This window comes from Lepidochelys olivacea (genome assembly GCF_965140295.1).
Source record: "Lepidochelys olivacea isolate rLepOli2 genome assembly, chromosome: 8".
Lineage (NCBI taxonomy): Eukaryota > Metazoa > Chordata > Testudines > Cheloniidae > Lepidochelys > Lepidochelys olivacea.
Window position 1 is genome coordinate 23,324,609 of NC_140418.1, and position 17,776 is coordinate 23,342,384.

At 40.2% G+C, this 17,776-nt stretch overlaps 1 protein-coding gene across 2 annotated transcripts in view; it reads right to left on the minus strand.

Annotated features, from left to right (window-relative positions):
- Positions 1 to 1,844: 1,844 nt before the first annotated feature.
- Positions 1,845 to 17,776, minus strand: part of PWWP2A (PWWP domain containing 2A) — a 47,205-nt gene continuing 31,273 nt past the window's right edge. Inside the window, exons 3-4 of one of the 2 annotated variants that reach the window (XM_084636226.1) lie at positions 8,679 to 8,798; positions 1,845 to 4,959 (exon numbers count right to left, since the gene is read on the minus strand). In XM_084636226.1, the coding sequence (XP_084492352.1) occupies positions 4,946 to 4,959; positions 8,679 to 8,798 (134 nt within the window). In that variant the 3' untranslated portion in view covers positions 1,845 to 4,945. The remainder of the gene's footprint in view (positions 4,960 to 8,678; positions 8,799 to 17,776) is intronic. The other variant, XM_084636227.1, reaches the window with a different exon arrangement.

Here is a 17,776-nt window from a genome sequence, read left to right on the forward strand (position 1 = left end):
ATGGAATCCATTTTCCTCTTTCCCTCAGAGGAAACGGTACCCCTTTATACTGGCTTCCCACTATTTACCTGGGAAGTGCTTATAAAATCTGCCTGCATCATGAAGTTCATTAGGGAGCTGTGACACATACTACTACGCCCTCATTAAGCATCACTTTGTTGATGCTTCCAGGGAGCAGTAAACAGGAGTCTACATGACATCATCATTGGTAGGGATGGTGTTACTTCTATACCTTCATTATAGTGCTACCGTAGTGAGGATTAATCAGTATGATATCTGTAGAACTCTGAAATAGATATTGTTAATTATGCTCATGGGTTCCATGGCCATGAAGCATAAGCAAATGACTCCCACAGTGAGGAGTGCCAATGTCATGAAGTTATTAGTACAATTACATTTTAGCATGATTTCCTCTCTTCACCTATTAGCCTAATGAGAGAAAACCAAGCCAGGAGAGACTGCTGTAAGAATGAATGACTAATGGGAGAAAGAAGATGAGAGTTCCTATAATCAAAAAAGCCGTAGAAAAAGGAACATTTATAAAACGAACAGAAAAAGCATATGCCATATTTCTAGTTCACACAAGAGACTGGAGGAGAGAAAATATGACGCACGTCACCAAAAATGTCTGAATAGCATGGAGAATAGATCCTAGATAGCTGTCACGACAGACTGGGTGCATCTGCACAATCATTTAACTCCAACAAATTAGTTTTAATACTTGGGAAAGGTATCTGGCTACCTCTATTATCTACTGAATTGCACAGCTGATCTGTCACTTCAGACAAATTGTACACCATTGAAAGAGGAAAATGCTTAGTCAGTAACATGCTTAATAAACATTTCCAAACAGATTTCTTACCTACTTTATATTTGATTAACCTAGACACAACTAAAAGATGTGTTAGTTTTCCCTAAGTATGGAAGATTTAATTTGCAGGAATTGAGAGCAATTTTTTCTTTTACCAGACAGTGCAGCTCCTATAGATTCTGGCATTTGAGGAGATATGCAACAACTTGACCCTACGCTACAAATGCTGTGCTTTTTTTTAAGTGAATTACCCATCATGGCATAACCAGTTCACCTCCTTCGGGAAAAATTATGAGATAATGCAACTCAATGTGGGGAGTTTCCTGCCTAAATGGAGAAAGATTCCATTACCCTTACCTACAACAGATGGATTTGTCTGAAGTGTTAATATCACAAGAAACCAGTGATTGAACAGCATGCAAAGATTGTTCTTCAAAGGCCTCAGCTCTTTCCTGTGTTCCAGCAGCTTTGTGCGACACCATCAGAACAAAGTGGTACCAAAGACAGCTTTAGCTGGTCACCACACGATTCCCCACTCCATCGGGGGATACATGGGTGGCACAGAGCTCTTGCTGTGGCCAATGCAGGGGGTATAGCCATTGTGTCCCTCCACTGCAGCAATCCCCATCTGCCATGGCGTACCTCCATCTTGAGCTGTACCCTGTGCTCCTTGACAGCAGCCATAGATCACAGTCATCATGTTTTCTCTGTTTCTGCCTCTTCATGGTGTACAGTATCTTTTCTCATTGTCTATGTTGGGGCTTTTACTATTTCTTGTGGAAAGCATCCAACCGGTCAAGGAAGATTTAACATGCACCAGCCACATGGGCCAAACTCAAGGTCGGACAGTGTTAGTCAAGTAGGAATTTAGTCTGGAGGATGCACTCTCAAGAGCAGATCAGCATCCCCACTTTAATTCAGAAAATGTAACAGACAAAAGATGTCATCAAAACCTTCTGGTTTAGGAAAGGAAAAGGAAACATAAAGGAAAATTATAGCATAGAAATGTTCCACATGATTTCCCTTCAACAAGTGCTGAAAAAAAATCAAGGCTTTATTTGAATAAATGTTACACAACATTCTTTAACATTTACCTCTGAGCAAACCTTAAAAGTGAATCTTCCCCGCCCATTCAAGTCTACAAAATGAAGGAGGCATAGTGACCATTCAATATACAGACAAAAAGGTAGCACAGAGCAAAGCTTAAATATTAAGCAACTAAAGCCAAAAAGTGAAAAGCAATACATTACTGTACTTCCCAGTCATTAAAATATTCCTGACAGTTTCACTTCAAAATGAAAATCTGGTTTCAAACAAAATGGCTGCACTACTTCCCATGAAAATAAACTCATTTTTATGAGCAAATACAGTTTGCTACCTTGTCTATCTTTTAAGCTTTGTTTGCTTAATTTACCCATCTTCTCCAATGCAGAGACTTGCATTTCTCTCACACGATAATGTTCTGTATACTCCAACTGATGTGTGCTAGCACTCTTGCAGGAGAGGCAATAAGAGCACTGGTTAAAAGTCAGATGTCATATAGGCAGGCACTACTGGCTTCCACACACAACATCCATCATTTCTATCCCAGCATGGAATAACCCTGCTATTACAGTCCTGGGCCTTTTTCCTGAGCAGAAACTGTTTTGTGCCATGTTGTCTGGTGTGGTTTTGTTTTCACGTGGATAAAAAGGACTCCCCCAGTGGGGATGAGGACTCCCCCCCCCCCCAACATCTACCTGTAATACAATTAGAGTTTGGTCTCCAGAGGTAAAAGGCTGGCACATTAACTCACTGCACCCTGTCCCCCTCTCTCTCTAAGGCTATGTCTACGCTAGAGCTAGGGGTGTGATCCCAGCTTAGCTACACATGCTTGCATGAGGTGTCACTAAGCTACCGCAAGTATAAACAGCAGTGTAGCTGTGGTAGAATGCGTATCTGCAGTGGCAGCATGATGAATACAAACCTACTTGAGACTGGTGGGTACAGTCTAGGCTCCACTAAGCTATGGCTCTGCTGCTGGTACCCAGGCTACTGCGTCAACACTGCTATTTATACTCACGCTAGCTCCATGAGAATTAGCACGTGTATGTGTACGGAAACTGGGAATCACACACCTAGCTCATAGTGCAGATGTAGCCTAAGAGTGAGATGCTTTAATTTATAATATATCTTGGTCACATTTTGGGCAGTGGAGCAGGACCAGACTGCTGACCCTCTGCTTTGACTACATTAGAAAGGAAGAGTACTGCAGAACAATAATTACTATTCTCTATTTTAAAAAAAAAAATCTGCAGTTTATTATGAAAAGTAGCACAATTTGAATCTACTGTACAACAGCAACGTGCAGCTAAAATAGTTTTTGAAAGAAACAGGTGCTATGGTTTTGGTTTCTGGTTTTATAAATAAATTATGAAGTTACCATGAATCAAACTAAAATAACTACTAAATCTCTAATATAGAACTGTCTTTGACTATATGTACCACCAATATATCTTTCCTGGGTATAGATTATTGTTTCCCTGCTCTGCTAAAAATATGGATTTGTTACCAAATACCAAAGCAAAAGGGAAAAAATATACATCTATGGTCACCATGATTTGAAATCAAAGGTTACTTAATTCACGATCCATGCACACAGGTTATGAAACCATATTTGTGCCGTTGGAAACCAGAGACTTGGAAAAGGTGATCTCTTTTCAGATAGCCTGTAGAAAGATATTTTACATTCCCTGATAAGATCAGAATATTAGTAAGTAGGAAAAGAGTTTAGTACAAGCCTTTGCATTTCCATGGAAAGAGGAACTTGTACTTTATTAGATCTTTAGATTATGTGCACATTTTCATTTCTCCAAAATAAATATTTACTCTCCCAAGTCAGGCATCCTGTGAATCCCCTTCTATCATTAAGAAGGGCACAGGAAACCATATTGTCAAGAAAATGTGCGCACAACGTTAAAACAATCAGTGGCAAATAAATTAACAAGCCAATACTCTAGCAGTACGGTCAACATTCACTAGCTTCAGCTGAAATAACTATTACTAAACATCTTTTGGAGAAAGGAAGAAAGAGGATAAAAAATTTGACCTTCTAATTTTGATTTAATGATATTCAAAGAAGTTGATGCAATGCAAATCGAGCAGGGGGCTGGACTCTTGAGGTCCCCTCCAGCCCAACATTTCTCTGATGCTATTAAATCAACTACCATTAGAACCACTGATGGAAACTCTTTTTGTACTAGCTGCCTGCATGACCTCTATTCTGGGCTGGAAGGGGTGAGGGGAAAACAACGACCTGGCAAACGACTGCTATCCTATCTTAGCAGTATCCATTCTCGAATCCCATACTGCTATAGCATCACAAGCAAATCGAAATGACTGTACTGTCAGAGATGTAGCCCTTCTTGATATGTTTTCAACAATCCTCAATTCCCAAAGTGTTATATCAGCATAAGAATAGAACAACCATTTTCACAGGGGAAGATTTTTCCCATAAATTAGAGATACATGGAGTTACTGTTGTCATCCTACCCGTAACCTCTCTGGGAAACATTGGTCTCATTTAACAAGACTGTTCATATTTTACAATACAGCTGCTTTCGGACATGCTTTAGATCACGTTATAGCTCTGCTAACACCCATACTAAATACTAACTAAGCCTTGGAGAATGGAAAATGCAGTGCTAAAGTTAAGAATCAAAACAAGAGTTCAAAAGTTACAGTCATCTTTCCAGGCAATTGGCTCCATCACTGGGGCCTGTCAAACATATTGATTAAACCATCACATTAAAAAAAAATTATTCGCAGTGATTCTTCATACTAATAATTCAAGTGGTTCCTTGCACGTACACTTTGTATAGTCTCTCACCATCTCATGCATCATTTATTGCAAAAAAGTTTTATAAAATATTTCCTAATATCTTTTTAAATTTTGAAGAAAATGTACAATAGATACAGGTGCCCCAATGGGATTAGTGGGGGTGGTTTTGTTTAACACATTCACCCTGCCCTTTCTTCCCTCTGTTTAAGATTTCAGAGGAAAAATATGACAATTCAGTCTCAAATTTTTGTCGTTTCTGATGAGCTGGTGTTCTTCGTGGCAGTGTGGTGAGGTTCCATCAAAACAGCAGGTGCCTAGTGTCTCTGAGCTGAAAAGGGGAGAGAAAGGGAAAACGGTTAAACTTCTTCCAGGGTATTGCATATGTGGCAAGCAGAATCTGAGGTTGTCAGAACAGTTATTGTTTCACCTGTTACATTTGGTGCATTCCACAGTAAGAGAAGCTGGGTGGTGGAGGGCTGTCTTAAAATTGTTATAAAACATATGCAAGTTAACAGATCCTTCATCTGTTTGGAGTTAAAAGCCCAAGCCACCAGCCCAGCCCATTTTAAATATCACCCACTTTCAACATCAAGCATTAATTTAAATTTTCAGAGAAGCTTAGAGGTTGTTAATCAACTGCGAATGATTAATATACAATGCCTTTGGGACCATTTATAACTCACTGACTTATAACTCAGAGTGTCAACACATTTGTACTTGGCTACAGAGAACTGAAAGCATGCAATGGAACAGCAAAAATAAAGCTACTGAACACGCTGCCTTTCAGCAACCACTTGGTTCACAGTCTGCAGCTGCCTCACATGACACAGATGAAAATGGCAACAGAAGCAATCCAAGCAATAAACAATTCTTCTACAACACCATCGCCAGTAGCTAAGCACTTAGAGTATTACGAAGATTCAGTGTTACAGTATAGGTGCACCTGCCATTTCAGTCTGGTTAGGAAAGCGAAGGAGGTTCCAACAAAACCTGCCCAGTTGTGCTCACTCTTTTTACAATCTTGCTGGAGCTTGCTCAGACTAGAATTGCTTTAGATAGCTATACATATGTTTTCCACTCCCTCCAACACAATGCCTTAAACAATACATCCTGATTAACAGAAAAGACCATGGGTGGGCCTAAGCCCTGACACTGTTGCTGAAAAGATTTAACTTCAGAGAAGAGAGGGGAAGGGAAGCTTAAGAAATCACTTGATACATAAGGGGTGGGATGAGAAGAGAGGATATGAAAACCAGAAGAACAATGATCTGACATAGGAGTGGGCAAGGGGTGTATACTAAGGAGCTTCTCAGTTTGAAGGTGCTTACTGTGCCTGGAAAGTTGACTTTAATAGTAGCATAAAAGTTTCAAAAACAGCTCATTTTAGGTCCTCTGCTCTGCAGTAAAAGGAAGTGAGATGGAGTGGGAATTTGGGAGTGATTGGGCACAAAGGGAAGGAAGAGAGGCGCAATTATGAGGTTTAATAGAATCGTGGATCCAAGCTGAGATGCATCCAATTGCTGCATCTTGGCTAAAAATCTGTTGCATTAGTTTTAATATCTGATACGTCCTCCATTTGGGTACTATGTTCTGTCTTTGCAAGAAAATCAAGTCCACATGCCCTTCAGAGATGAATGAATTGAGCAAGCAGAGCTTCTACAAAGAAAAGGATGCTAATCTTACACTTCCGCATAGGGAGCAAGTGCTGATTTTTGCAAAGTGTATTTTGCAACTGAAATCAAATGACATTTACCATTGGTGCAGGTCACTGTGCACTGAGTATGAAGAAAAATTTACATTTGCTTTCCACAAATGTTAAAATAGACTTTCTAATCTCAAAAATATGACAGGTTGCTTAACACACAGTATGGGTCTTGCTCTTCCGTGGCTGGCAGGCCCAGGGCAGCACAAATGCCTATAGCAGCAGGCTAGGATTAGATAAACTAAGGATCAGCAACCTTTGGCACGCGGCCTGTCAGGGAAATCCGCTGCCAGCCGGGCCGGTTTGTTTACCTGCCATGTATGAGTCCACAGGTTTCGCCGATCACAGCTCCCACTGGCTGCAGTTCGCCGTTCCAGGCCAATGGGGGCTGCGGGAAGTGGCATGGGCTGAGGGCTCTGCTGGCCACCACTTCCTGCAGCCACCATTGGCCTGGAACAGCGAACCGTGGCCAATGGGAACTGCGATCAGCCGAACCTGCAGACGCTGCAAGTAAACAAACCGTCCTGACCCGCCAGTGGATTTCCCTGATGGGCCGCGAGCCAAAGGTCGCCAGTCCCTGAGATAAGCATTGTATTAATTAGCATCACTGCACCCAGGAAATCTCTCTGATGGAAACCTCCATAATGCAAGTATTACAGAAACAAATTCTTGTCAGAAATTCAACAATACTACAAAAATGTAAGAGTACAGTTTTTCCCAACATGTTTAAATGCCTTCGCTCAAAAACCCAGTAGCACAAACACATATAGAAGAGGAACCCTGTGTCTTCAAATCAGTCAGTAGATGAACAGACAATAATCCATATTCCAAATTCAGCCCTGATTTACCCTTCAGCAACACTGCCACGATCAGTCAACTAACTTCAGGGGCTTTGCACAAGAGTAAATGAGGGAAGAATTCGTCCTAATGATTCTAAGCTGTACACTAACATTACTGTTTGTTTAAAGTAAGTAATAGGCAGATGGCATTTACAAACCATGTGGTTTTCTACTGGCCTTTAATAGTGTTAGTAGAAGTTCTAATTTAAGTTTAAGGCCATATGCTTCCTTTAAATGATGCTTAACACAGCATTTTGGACCCTAAAGTTACACACAGTTTTGCCTTTTACCTTTTTACAGCTGGCCTCTCAACATCCCAGGTGACATTCTCATAATATCTAATCTAGCTTCATGTCCTTTAAGATAGTTCACAAGCTTCTGTAGTACCAGCGGACCACAAAAATTCCTTCGATTATTTTTAGAATAACCCAAAGCATGTCTGGTTTACTACACCTAACAAAATGGGATAGTATTGGATCAAACTCCTCCAAGTCCATAAACCATAACCCTTTTTCTTGTGAAGTGAAAGCAACATACTATAATAAATAGAGCTTATTTTGTAAGTCAGAAACACTTATCACTGTCCTATAAAAAACCTTCCCGAAAAATGCATAAAAATATGCATATGTCCATATCAAACAAAAGTACCTTACCAAGTAGCAAATACTAATTTGGACCTCAATTCAGGAAATCACTTAAGCATCTGCTTTAAATTCCCTTGACTTCAATGGGATTAAGTTAAAAGTTAAGTGCTATCCTGAATATGGATACTCTCCTGGAAGAAAAAAAATGTCAGTCTTTAAAATGACAGTCAAACATGTTCTTTGAGCAGTGGATCCTAAACTGTGGTCCATGAACCACTTTCTAGTGGCCTCCAGAGATCTGGCTGGTCACATGGTTTTAATTCTCCTCCTTGGTTCCAGCTGCTAAATCACATTAAATGCAACTTAAACAACACTAAATGCTTTCCTAATTTTACTTGTCCAGGTAAGCTATTGCTGTAGTAGCCACCAATATGTTATGTAACTGCCAGTGGCAGGAAGAGGCAGTCCACTTGATCACAAATGGAAGGGCAGGTGTCTACAAGACTGTCTCTATTAAGATGTTGTCGACACTATGAAAAAAAGTGTCCTTATCTTAAGGGTCCTTAAGATCCTCATCTTAAAAGATACCGTACTCATTTTGTTATAAAACAATTTTACCTTTACCCAGAGCTCTGTTATTTCAATATGATCATAAAATGCAAATCTCGGAAGCCAATCTGAAAAGGAAATTTTCTTGAATAAATTGAAGCTAATACACATCAACCTTATCACCACATATGTGTCAGTGGAAACAGCTGAAATGTACGGTCTGCACATGAGGTACAGGTGCACCAAGTTCAAATGGAAGTAGGAAATTAAGTGAGTGATGAATTCATCAGCTCTAACCTAACTTGTTTTGGGGGATGATTAACTGATGACATACTGCCCCCTTCACTTTAGGCAGGGCTTAAAACAGACAGACCTGCCAATTCACTGTTAACTTCAATGCCCCCAATCTGAATCCACAGTGGTCTGTCAGATAATGTAAGGGAGCAGCAGGACTCGTCACTGTCTGATGTAATATGCTGCCATTTGTTGAGACCTATGGTAGAAAAAACCAAGTTAACAAAAATAGAGCATTCATTCACGATGGTTTAAAAAAAAAAATCACAATTTAGTTGCCTGTCTTCCTGAATTCCTTCCGTGTTGATTTCTTTAGCTTTACAGAAAGCATGAAACGACATGAAAAGGCACTGAAAACCAAATGGAAAATAAGGCGGCATCAACAACCTTTTAAGAACTTAAACTAGACTGGACTTGCAGGGCTCAAGTCTCTCTCATAGAAATAACATTTAGCAAAGAGTACTAGATTCTAGCAAACATCATTTATATGTTATACACATAGAAGGACTTTGTGTTAGATCCAATGTGACAAAATAATTATCTAGAATAACTGAAAGTAGCAGGGCTTGATTCACTGTGGACCTGCACCTGGTGCTGTCATTTAAGCCTGTAAGGGGAGCCTAAAGCACTACCTTTTGATCGGGTAGTGTTTTACACCCACTGTGCACTGGTGTTAACTCTCAACATAAGGAGCAGGGCAAAAGTTTATCAGGCCCATGTATTTTGGTTTTTCACTATAGTCAAAAGCAGAGTGTGGCAATTAAACATCTGACTTGCCACGGTGGCAGAGTGACTATTAACCTACATCCATGGTTAACCATCACTATGCTCACTGTCCTAGATTTCTCTTGCTTCCTAAGAAAGGACATCACGAAAATACCTGCTGCTCTCCCTTGCAAGAAGGTCCACAGAAAGGACACCAATCTGTTTTTCAGAGCTTGAAAATCCTATCTTAAAGAGGTAGAAAGCTGAGATTGTGTCTTACCTAGGGCTCTACATACATGTAAAAACACTTCACAATGCTGTACATTGTATTTGTACAAACCACCAAAACCTGTATTCTTAATTGTGGTAATTTGCTTAAAAATACAACAGATGGTAAATAAACTCTGTCAGTTTGTATTTTGCTTCTCATTCTTTATTAAGAGCAATCACATACAAATAAAACCTCCATGATCTTTATTTTTTAAGAGAGCACGTGGTCCTTCAAACAATTATTCAGTTGAAGTAAAAAACGTTCTGCCTAGGATATCGATGTCTGTTGACGTGAGTACGGTAGGACAGAATATTATGATCGCACATGGTGAAAAAGCAAATGGGGCAGTTGCTCTCTTAGGAAACAAGGGTCCTGATTTCAGGGAAAGATACTTAGTAAAAAGACAAGTAAAGGAAAATCCAGAAAAACATATTTACAAGAAATACTGCTTCTGAATACAGTAAAGCCTTACTAATCCACCGACCCAAAACCTGATGGTGTTACCTCACTCCCACTAATGATTTAATAGGAGGTGTTTTAGTGAGCTCCCATATTACTAATACTGCAGTAATATGAAGTACTATAATAAATAATTAAAACTAAACTACAACTGGCAAAATGAAAGGTACATTTTGTTTTCTTGAGTTTGTTCATTTGCTAATTTGTAGAGTTCAAGAATTTGCAATGGGTCTCCCAGTGGTTAATGAAAATATTTTTAAGTTTTCTATAAAGTGATTACTGGTCCAGCCGACACTGGTCCAGTGTTTTATTAATCTCGATGAGAAATTTCACTTAGGATGCCTTATCACCAGCCCACTCCTTGCACAATAAAGCTATTATTTATTATTATTATTAAACATGTAAATTGCTGTAATGCCTAAAGGCCACACCAGGTTGGGTGCTAGTGTGTCTGATGCTGTACAAACAAAAAGATTCACCGAGTCCACTCCTAACAAACCAGTTACATCAAAATAAGTTCTTATCATTGCAGAGTTTCTCTTCTTGCGGCCTCAAATTCTTATTCAAAAACATCAGAAGGGCACAACAGCTGTATTAGCTGTCCTGCCACCAGCATTACTGAAAAAATAGTGTAGAACAAGCACCTAGGAAATCACTTGTGATTCATTTTCTAGATCACTTAGTAAAAAGTTCCTTATGCTCCAGCAAACAGGTTTAATAGGAGCTATTGGTAATGAGAAAACAGTGGCGTCAAAAAAACAAAACAAAAACCTTTCACTTCTTGAGGCCTTCTCTATACATAAAAGCTATACTAATTTAACTAAATTAATTTAGAAACCAATGTAGTTAAATCAGGGCAACCACCCTGTAAGGTACCCTTCAATTGGTTTGAGAGTGCCTTACATTGATTTATCATAGGTCAATAAGGAATCGATGAGTTAAATTGATATAAGGACTTAAACCAATTGCAGAGCATCCAGACACGGGGGCTCCCCCAATTTAACTTTGCTGGTTTCTAAATCAATTTACTTAAATCAGTACAACTTTTGTTTGTAGACAAGGCCTGACTTAGCAAGATTAGAGAACCACGTTCTCTTTAAAATGTACTAACTACAAAATGAAACCACATATGTGCTGTCACACATTTCCTACTCTCCTTCCAGGCTCGCAAAACAAATACCATGGAGGAACATTTCTCATCCTGAGGAATCGCTTGTTGTGAGTTATGCAAAATGCTGACTGCTGATGTAAAGGACAAAAGGTACAAAGAATGACTGAAAACTGGAGTTGCTGAAAAGAATGAAGTGTGATTGGATCTTCAGAGGCCAATGCTTCTACATTTCTAAGCTGCCTGTGTCAGTATAATGTCTGTCTCCTTAAATGCCATCACCCCTGTGAATGCAACTGTTTATCTGTTTTATCAGTTATTTCATTCAGTGGGCTTCACTGCATCGTACAGTCAGTGATCTCTGATAGGAAAGACATTTTGACAGCAGCACTTGACTGCTATTAACAGACCTACAGTGGTCTAGACAGTACGGTGGGACTATTTATGTGTAGGGCCCTACCAAATTCATGGTCCCATTTGGTCAATTTCACAGTCATAGAAATTTGTAATTTTTAAAATCCATGATTTCAGATATTTAAATCTGAACTTTCAGGGTGTTGTAACTGTAGGGGTCCTGACCCAACTCTGAAGGCAGCAGTGCAGAAGTAAGGCATGGTATGGTATTGCCACCCTTACTTCTGTGCTGCTACTGGTGGGATGCTGCATTCAGAGCTGGGCACCTGGCCAGCAGCTGCCGCTCTCCAGCCTCCCAGCTCTGAAGGCAGTGCAGAAGTAAGAGTGGCAATACTGTGACCCCACTGCCATAAACATGTGACACCCCCTCATGACCTTCTTTTGCATCCGGACCCCCAGTTTGAGAAACGCTGGTCTCCCCTGTGAAATCTGTATAGTGTTAGGTAAAAGTATACAGAAGACCAAAGACCAGCTTTCATGGTCCGTGACGCATTTTTCACGGCTGTGAATTTGGGAGGGCCCTATTTATGTGGACTGCTGGAGACTATGAATAAAAGTAGTGTAATACTCTTTGATCTTGTCCACATTAAAAAACAGTATCATTATCAAAGCAACTGCAAGCTATTGTTGCAGGACTAATATAAACAGGGCTTCGGCATTTTTACCACTATCACGTAAACCTGCTCTACCTGACCGATGCCTATACCTGGAGCTTAGCACTAGTGTAGCTGCATCACTGCTATCACTGTAACACAGGTTCTAATTTTTTTAATGGACATTCTCCAGAGGTGGCCTTGAATCCAAGAGGCGTCACACTACTTATTCTGGAGCAGAGACAATGGCAGTCAGCAAGGGGAAAGACACAGAAAGAAAAAATGCAGCTCAGAATGATAAGGCAAGTTAAAACCTCAATATCCCCCCTAGTGTGCCTGAAAAAGGGAGGGAGGATCTGAAAAGAGGAAGGAGCCCTGGTTCTCAAATGGAAGCCCAAAAATTTAAAACAGTACTTAAAATTACCAAATTGTCTGTTTCTGCATAGAGAACTAATAGTAAAGTTTTGCTACACACAAAACCACACCACAGGAGAAGCAGTACACTCTGTATTACTGCTACTAGTTTATAAACACCCATCTTTTAATTAGTTTTTTGGAATTAAGTTAACTTTATTCTCCAATGAATGAACTACAAAAAAGTAAGTCTGGCTGTTGCATCCCTTCCCCCAAGCCTATCTGAGAAAATGTTCTGGCTTTTGACTAAGTTACAGCCGACCTACCAACAGATTCATATTTTCCTTACTTTACATCAGTTGTCACTCACTCAAACATACACACTGAGAATTTCCAAAACATAGCAAAACCAGCTCTATGATATAATCTGAAACATCAACTGACAGCTAAAAATAAAAGCCTGGATTTTCCATGGAGTTTAAGAGAGTTAAATGCCCAACTCCCATTGAATTTGAATGGGATTTAGGTACCCAATTCTCTTAAATGTCTTGGAAAATCCCAGCAAAATATCATGTTAGCATGAGATTCCAGCCTGAAGCAAGCATTGGCCCAAAGCCATTTTTATTTTCATTCTTAAAGGCAGCCTGCAAAGAAAGTAAATGTGTTTGCAACCTTTTTTTCTCCTTTTTTTGTGTATAAAGATGACATGAAAACTTGTTTTTGAGAAGAGGCATTTTTCACATCAAGTTTTGTCTCCCTTGTTTTCTAGAGACTCCTTGGACAACTACAGGATTGAAGTGGCAGCTCCTTCAGCCCTTGGTTGCAAGCTTTCTTCCCCACTGTCTTCCAGGCATCCGAGTTAAATGAGTGTTATCAACACCACCAAACTGAGTAAAAAATCTCTTCCCCTTACAATTGCTTATGTAATTGCTCAAGTTGCAGTGGGGGAGGTTTAGAATGGATATTAGGGGAAACTTTTTCACTAAGAGGGTGGTGAAACACTGGAATGCGTTACCTAGGGAGGTGGTAGAATCTCCTTCCTTAGAGGTTTTCAAGGTCAGGCTTGACAAAGCCCTGGCTGGGATGATTTAACTGGGAATTGGTCCTGCTTTGAGCAGGGGGTTGGACTAGATGACCTTCTGGGGTCCCTTCCAACCCTGATATTCTATGATTCTATGTTTAAGTCTCTTTTGATGTTAGAATTCCACAATCTACTAAGAAATCCTCAATATGCCCTACAATTTCTAATGAAAAAAGAAGAGAAAATAACTTTTCCCATGGGAGAGAAACAAGGTAGGAATCTCCTTAATTCATAAAAAGGGTGCAATGAATTTTTGATTCTCTTTGCCAGTCACCTTTAAATTAAGCTTTCATGGATGTCCCTGATGGGTTGAAACCATGTGATCTGTCAGCAAAAGGCAACTTGTCCATTTCCAGTTCCAGCAGCTATAATGAAACTTGCTGTATACATTTACCTTCCTGTGAAAAGTAATTCTCTGAGAAGGTATAAGACTCTTCCATTACATTCCAGCCAATCAAATCTAAATCTCTAAAAAGGTATTAAACCCAGGATCCTGTGCAGAAAGACCACTAAGACAGAGATAATTTTAACTATATTACTAGTTTTTTTAATCATTCATTGATTAAAATAAATTAGTACATAATGTTAATTTTAGTGCTGGATGTTTTAGAAAAACAGGTCCTAACATGCACCTTATTAATATCAATATTGAAATGATGAGTTTTGGTCTCAAAAAGACAAAAGAACATTAAATAACATGTAATTCTTTATGAAGTGCTTATTCACATAGATGCCAGTATCATCTGAAGATATACTTCCTGCCTTTACTTTTTATTGGTCCTTAAAAAGCATTTCTTCGGTTCTTGTTAGAACCACAAAGCAGCTAAAGTAGGGATGGCCAAACTTACTGACCCTCTGAGCCACATACGATAATCTTCAGAAGTTCAAGAGCCTGACATGCCTGCTGGGGCATCTGCCCTGCGCAGAGGGGAGTCTCGGGGTTTCAGACCTGCAGGAGGCGCCTGCTGGGGCTTTAGCCATGTGGGGCATGCCTGCTGGCTTCAGCCCCACAGAGGCACCTGCTGGGGCTTTGGGCTTCAGCCCCGCTCCTGCTGAAGCCCTGAGCCCAGTCAGGTGTGTCCTAAGCCCTGACAGGTGCGTCCACCATGCCGCAGGGCAGAAGCCCCTAGCTTCCCCCCCTTTCCCCAGTCTGGTAGAAGGGTGAATGTGGGGGAGGGACGTGCGGGGCTCCACAAGCTGCACTTTAACTGTAAAAGAGCCGCATGTGGCTCGGGAGCTGCAGTTTGGCCACACCTGAGCAAAGACATCATTACACCTTAGACTCAAGCTAACTCTTCTTAGACACCTACAATTTGGCTCATCTTCAGAGGAACTATCAGAACTTGTTTCACGGTATCTACAATTTTGAAATGCTGGCAGGGCATAATCAAATACCAACCATAAATATAAATATCTTCTCCAGAGCCCAGCAAAAAGTCTAGGCACAGTTAGAATCAGAAAAGCAATAACTTCTAATTCAATAGAGATTTGTGCTGTATCACAGTAAGTCTTCCCTATTTTATACACCTGTTATCACAAATACAAAGCAAATACAGGTGGGAGAGTAAGCAGAATTTAGTTTGTGTATCACCATCATTAAACTGAGTTCTAGTTGCAGAATCTATTATTGATGATAATGCAGAAGCAGGACCTGAACCTGCTCCCTAAGGACTAGATCATGGAGTTACCTACAAGCCCTGGGCTACCCCAGGAGCACATTAGGCACCATATTTTGATTCAGAGTCACCATTTGATCCCTGCTTCCCCTTTGGTCCAAACTATACCTTGTGCCTCTTACTTACCCTCTGCACCAGCTTCTTTGGATTGAGGGTTGAAGGAGAAAAATAAAACATCCAGTCTCCACCTTCACAGGATGGGGAGTAACATCCCTGAAGCACCAGCTCTCCCCCCCCCCACACAGATCAATGATGTGGGGAGCCTACACAGATGAATAAGGTGGTGTCTTTGGCCATGTCTATACATACAGCGCTGCAGCTGTACCGATACCGCTGTGCTGCTGCACTGCATCTGGTGAAGACGCTCTATGCTGACAGGAGCTCTCCTGTTGGCATTAAAAAAAAAAAGCACTCTGCGAGCAGCAGAAGCTATGTCGGTGGGAATTCTTCTGCTGACATAGTGACGTGCACAGTAGTGCTTATGTCAGTGGAACAAACTATATCCCTACAAGCAACCCAAGCCACTCCTTACCACATTATTCTTGATCCTGTGTGCCATTCAGCTTTGCTCTCCTTCTAGTCCCACAACACCCAGTTCTTATGGCTACCTTTACAACACCTAGGTGAAAATAAACGGACATGATATCTCATCTCAACCTTTCATTATTGTAAGTGTTGTGTGTAACTTTGCTCACCTCCATGTTTACTAACTCAGACTCATAGATATTAAGGTCAGAAGGGACCATTATGATCATCTAGTCTGACCTCCTGCACAACGCAAGCCACAGAATCTCACCCACCCACTCCTGCAATAAACCTCTCACCTATGTCAGAGCTATTGAAGTCCTCAAATCATGGGTTTAAAGACTCCAAGTGCAGAGAATCCTCCAGCAAGTGACCCATGCCCCATGCTACAGAGGAAGGCGAAAAACCCCTGATTTATTGCACAAAATAGTTAACTTCTATCCCCCTAACAATGGACTGCTAATACGCTTGTTACTTCGTGTTTAGTCATTTATATGACAATGTACCTGCTGTTCCTATTCATATCGTTGCCTGTATAATCTCAGGTATATTTTATGCCCCTTCTTGTAATTATCCATTTGAATAAATTGTAAATGAAAGGAGACAGGAGCTGAATTAACCTATTATAGTTCATTGCTTGTTCTTGGTTATTAGCTTGTTTCCTAATCTCCTCAGGAAATAGACCAATTCTATTTCCATATACTGCTTCACAAAACACCCATCAGGATGACATCATGATACACCTTCCTACTGCTACTCTGGTCCACTTAAGTGATCCTATTGTACATCCAAAAGCAAAAGTTGAAGCGCAGCATGCAAGTCTTGTGGCATTTCAAAATTTAAGAAAGTGTGGTAGCTTGCATTGCACCTTAAGCTGGCATTGCATGTTACAAGTCTTATGTCAATTTTCTATTGGCATGATCCATTAAGGTGAGCCTGGCTACCCTGAGAACAAGACACTTTTTTTTTTAAATGTGGTTTTATCATACCCTGAAAAATCTTGAAGTTTCTTAGACCTAATACAGTTTAGCCAAATAAAAATCCTTTCAATCCTGAAATCGAATGAAGAAACTGTTTTACTAGTCAAGTATTAGAAGCTAAGTAGCATGAATGTTGTCATTTAAATATCTGTATTGAAAGTTATAGCTCATAGAGATTTAATGAAATAGAGTTCTTAAACATTTGTTTTTAATTTCCTGTAGAACTTTGCTCAATAGAAGATGCAAACAACATTCACATTCAATTTCATATGTGGATGAATGACTGTATTTTTACTCCAAACCTCTGAGACAACGGTACTTACAGGGATTTATTGGGATTATATTCTCTCCCCTTCACATCAGATGCTTCTAATTTAGCTTTAGAGGCCTTCAAAGAAAGTTACGTTTTGTATCCACATTCATGGCTGACACCTATTTTCTCACTTGAAATAATTTGGGTAGATAACAGCTGTACTGAAAAAGAACTGCAAACCCCATAATCCACTGGCTGTGATGTATTCTCTTAGGCTGGCAGCAAGTTAGTCAAGTCACCGCTACCCTTTACTGCAGCATAACACTTTCCTTCATAATACACAGGTTGCTGACAGATGATCAAATAGTACATTTTCACTTTGGCACTGGTTAGTCCTCAGCTGGAGTACTGTGTCCAATTCTGGTCACCAGTGTATAGAAAGGACGTGGAGATACTGAAAAGGATCCAGAGGCGAGCAACAAAGACGATCAAAGGGATGGAATGCAAGCCATATGAGCAAAGGCTGAAGGAACCGGGTATGTTTAGTTTGAAAGAGAGGAGATTGAGGGGGGGCATGATAGCAGTCTTCAAATACTTGAAAGGCTGCCATAAAATATATATATATATATATGCAGAAAAGTTGTTCTCTCTTGCCACAGACAGCAGGACAAGAGGCAATTGGTTCAAACTACAGCATAGATTTAGATTAAATCTCAGGGAAAACTTCCTAATTGTAAGAACAGTAGGACAAAGAAAAA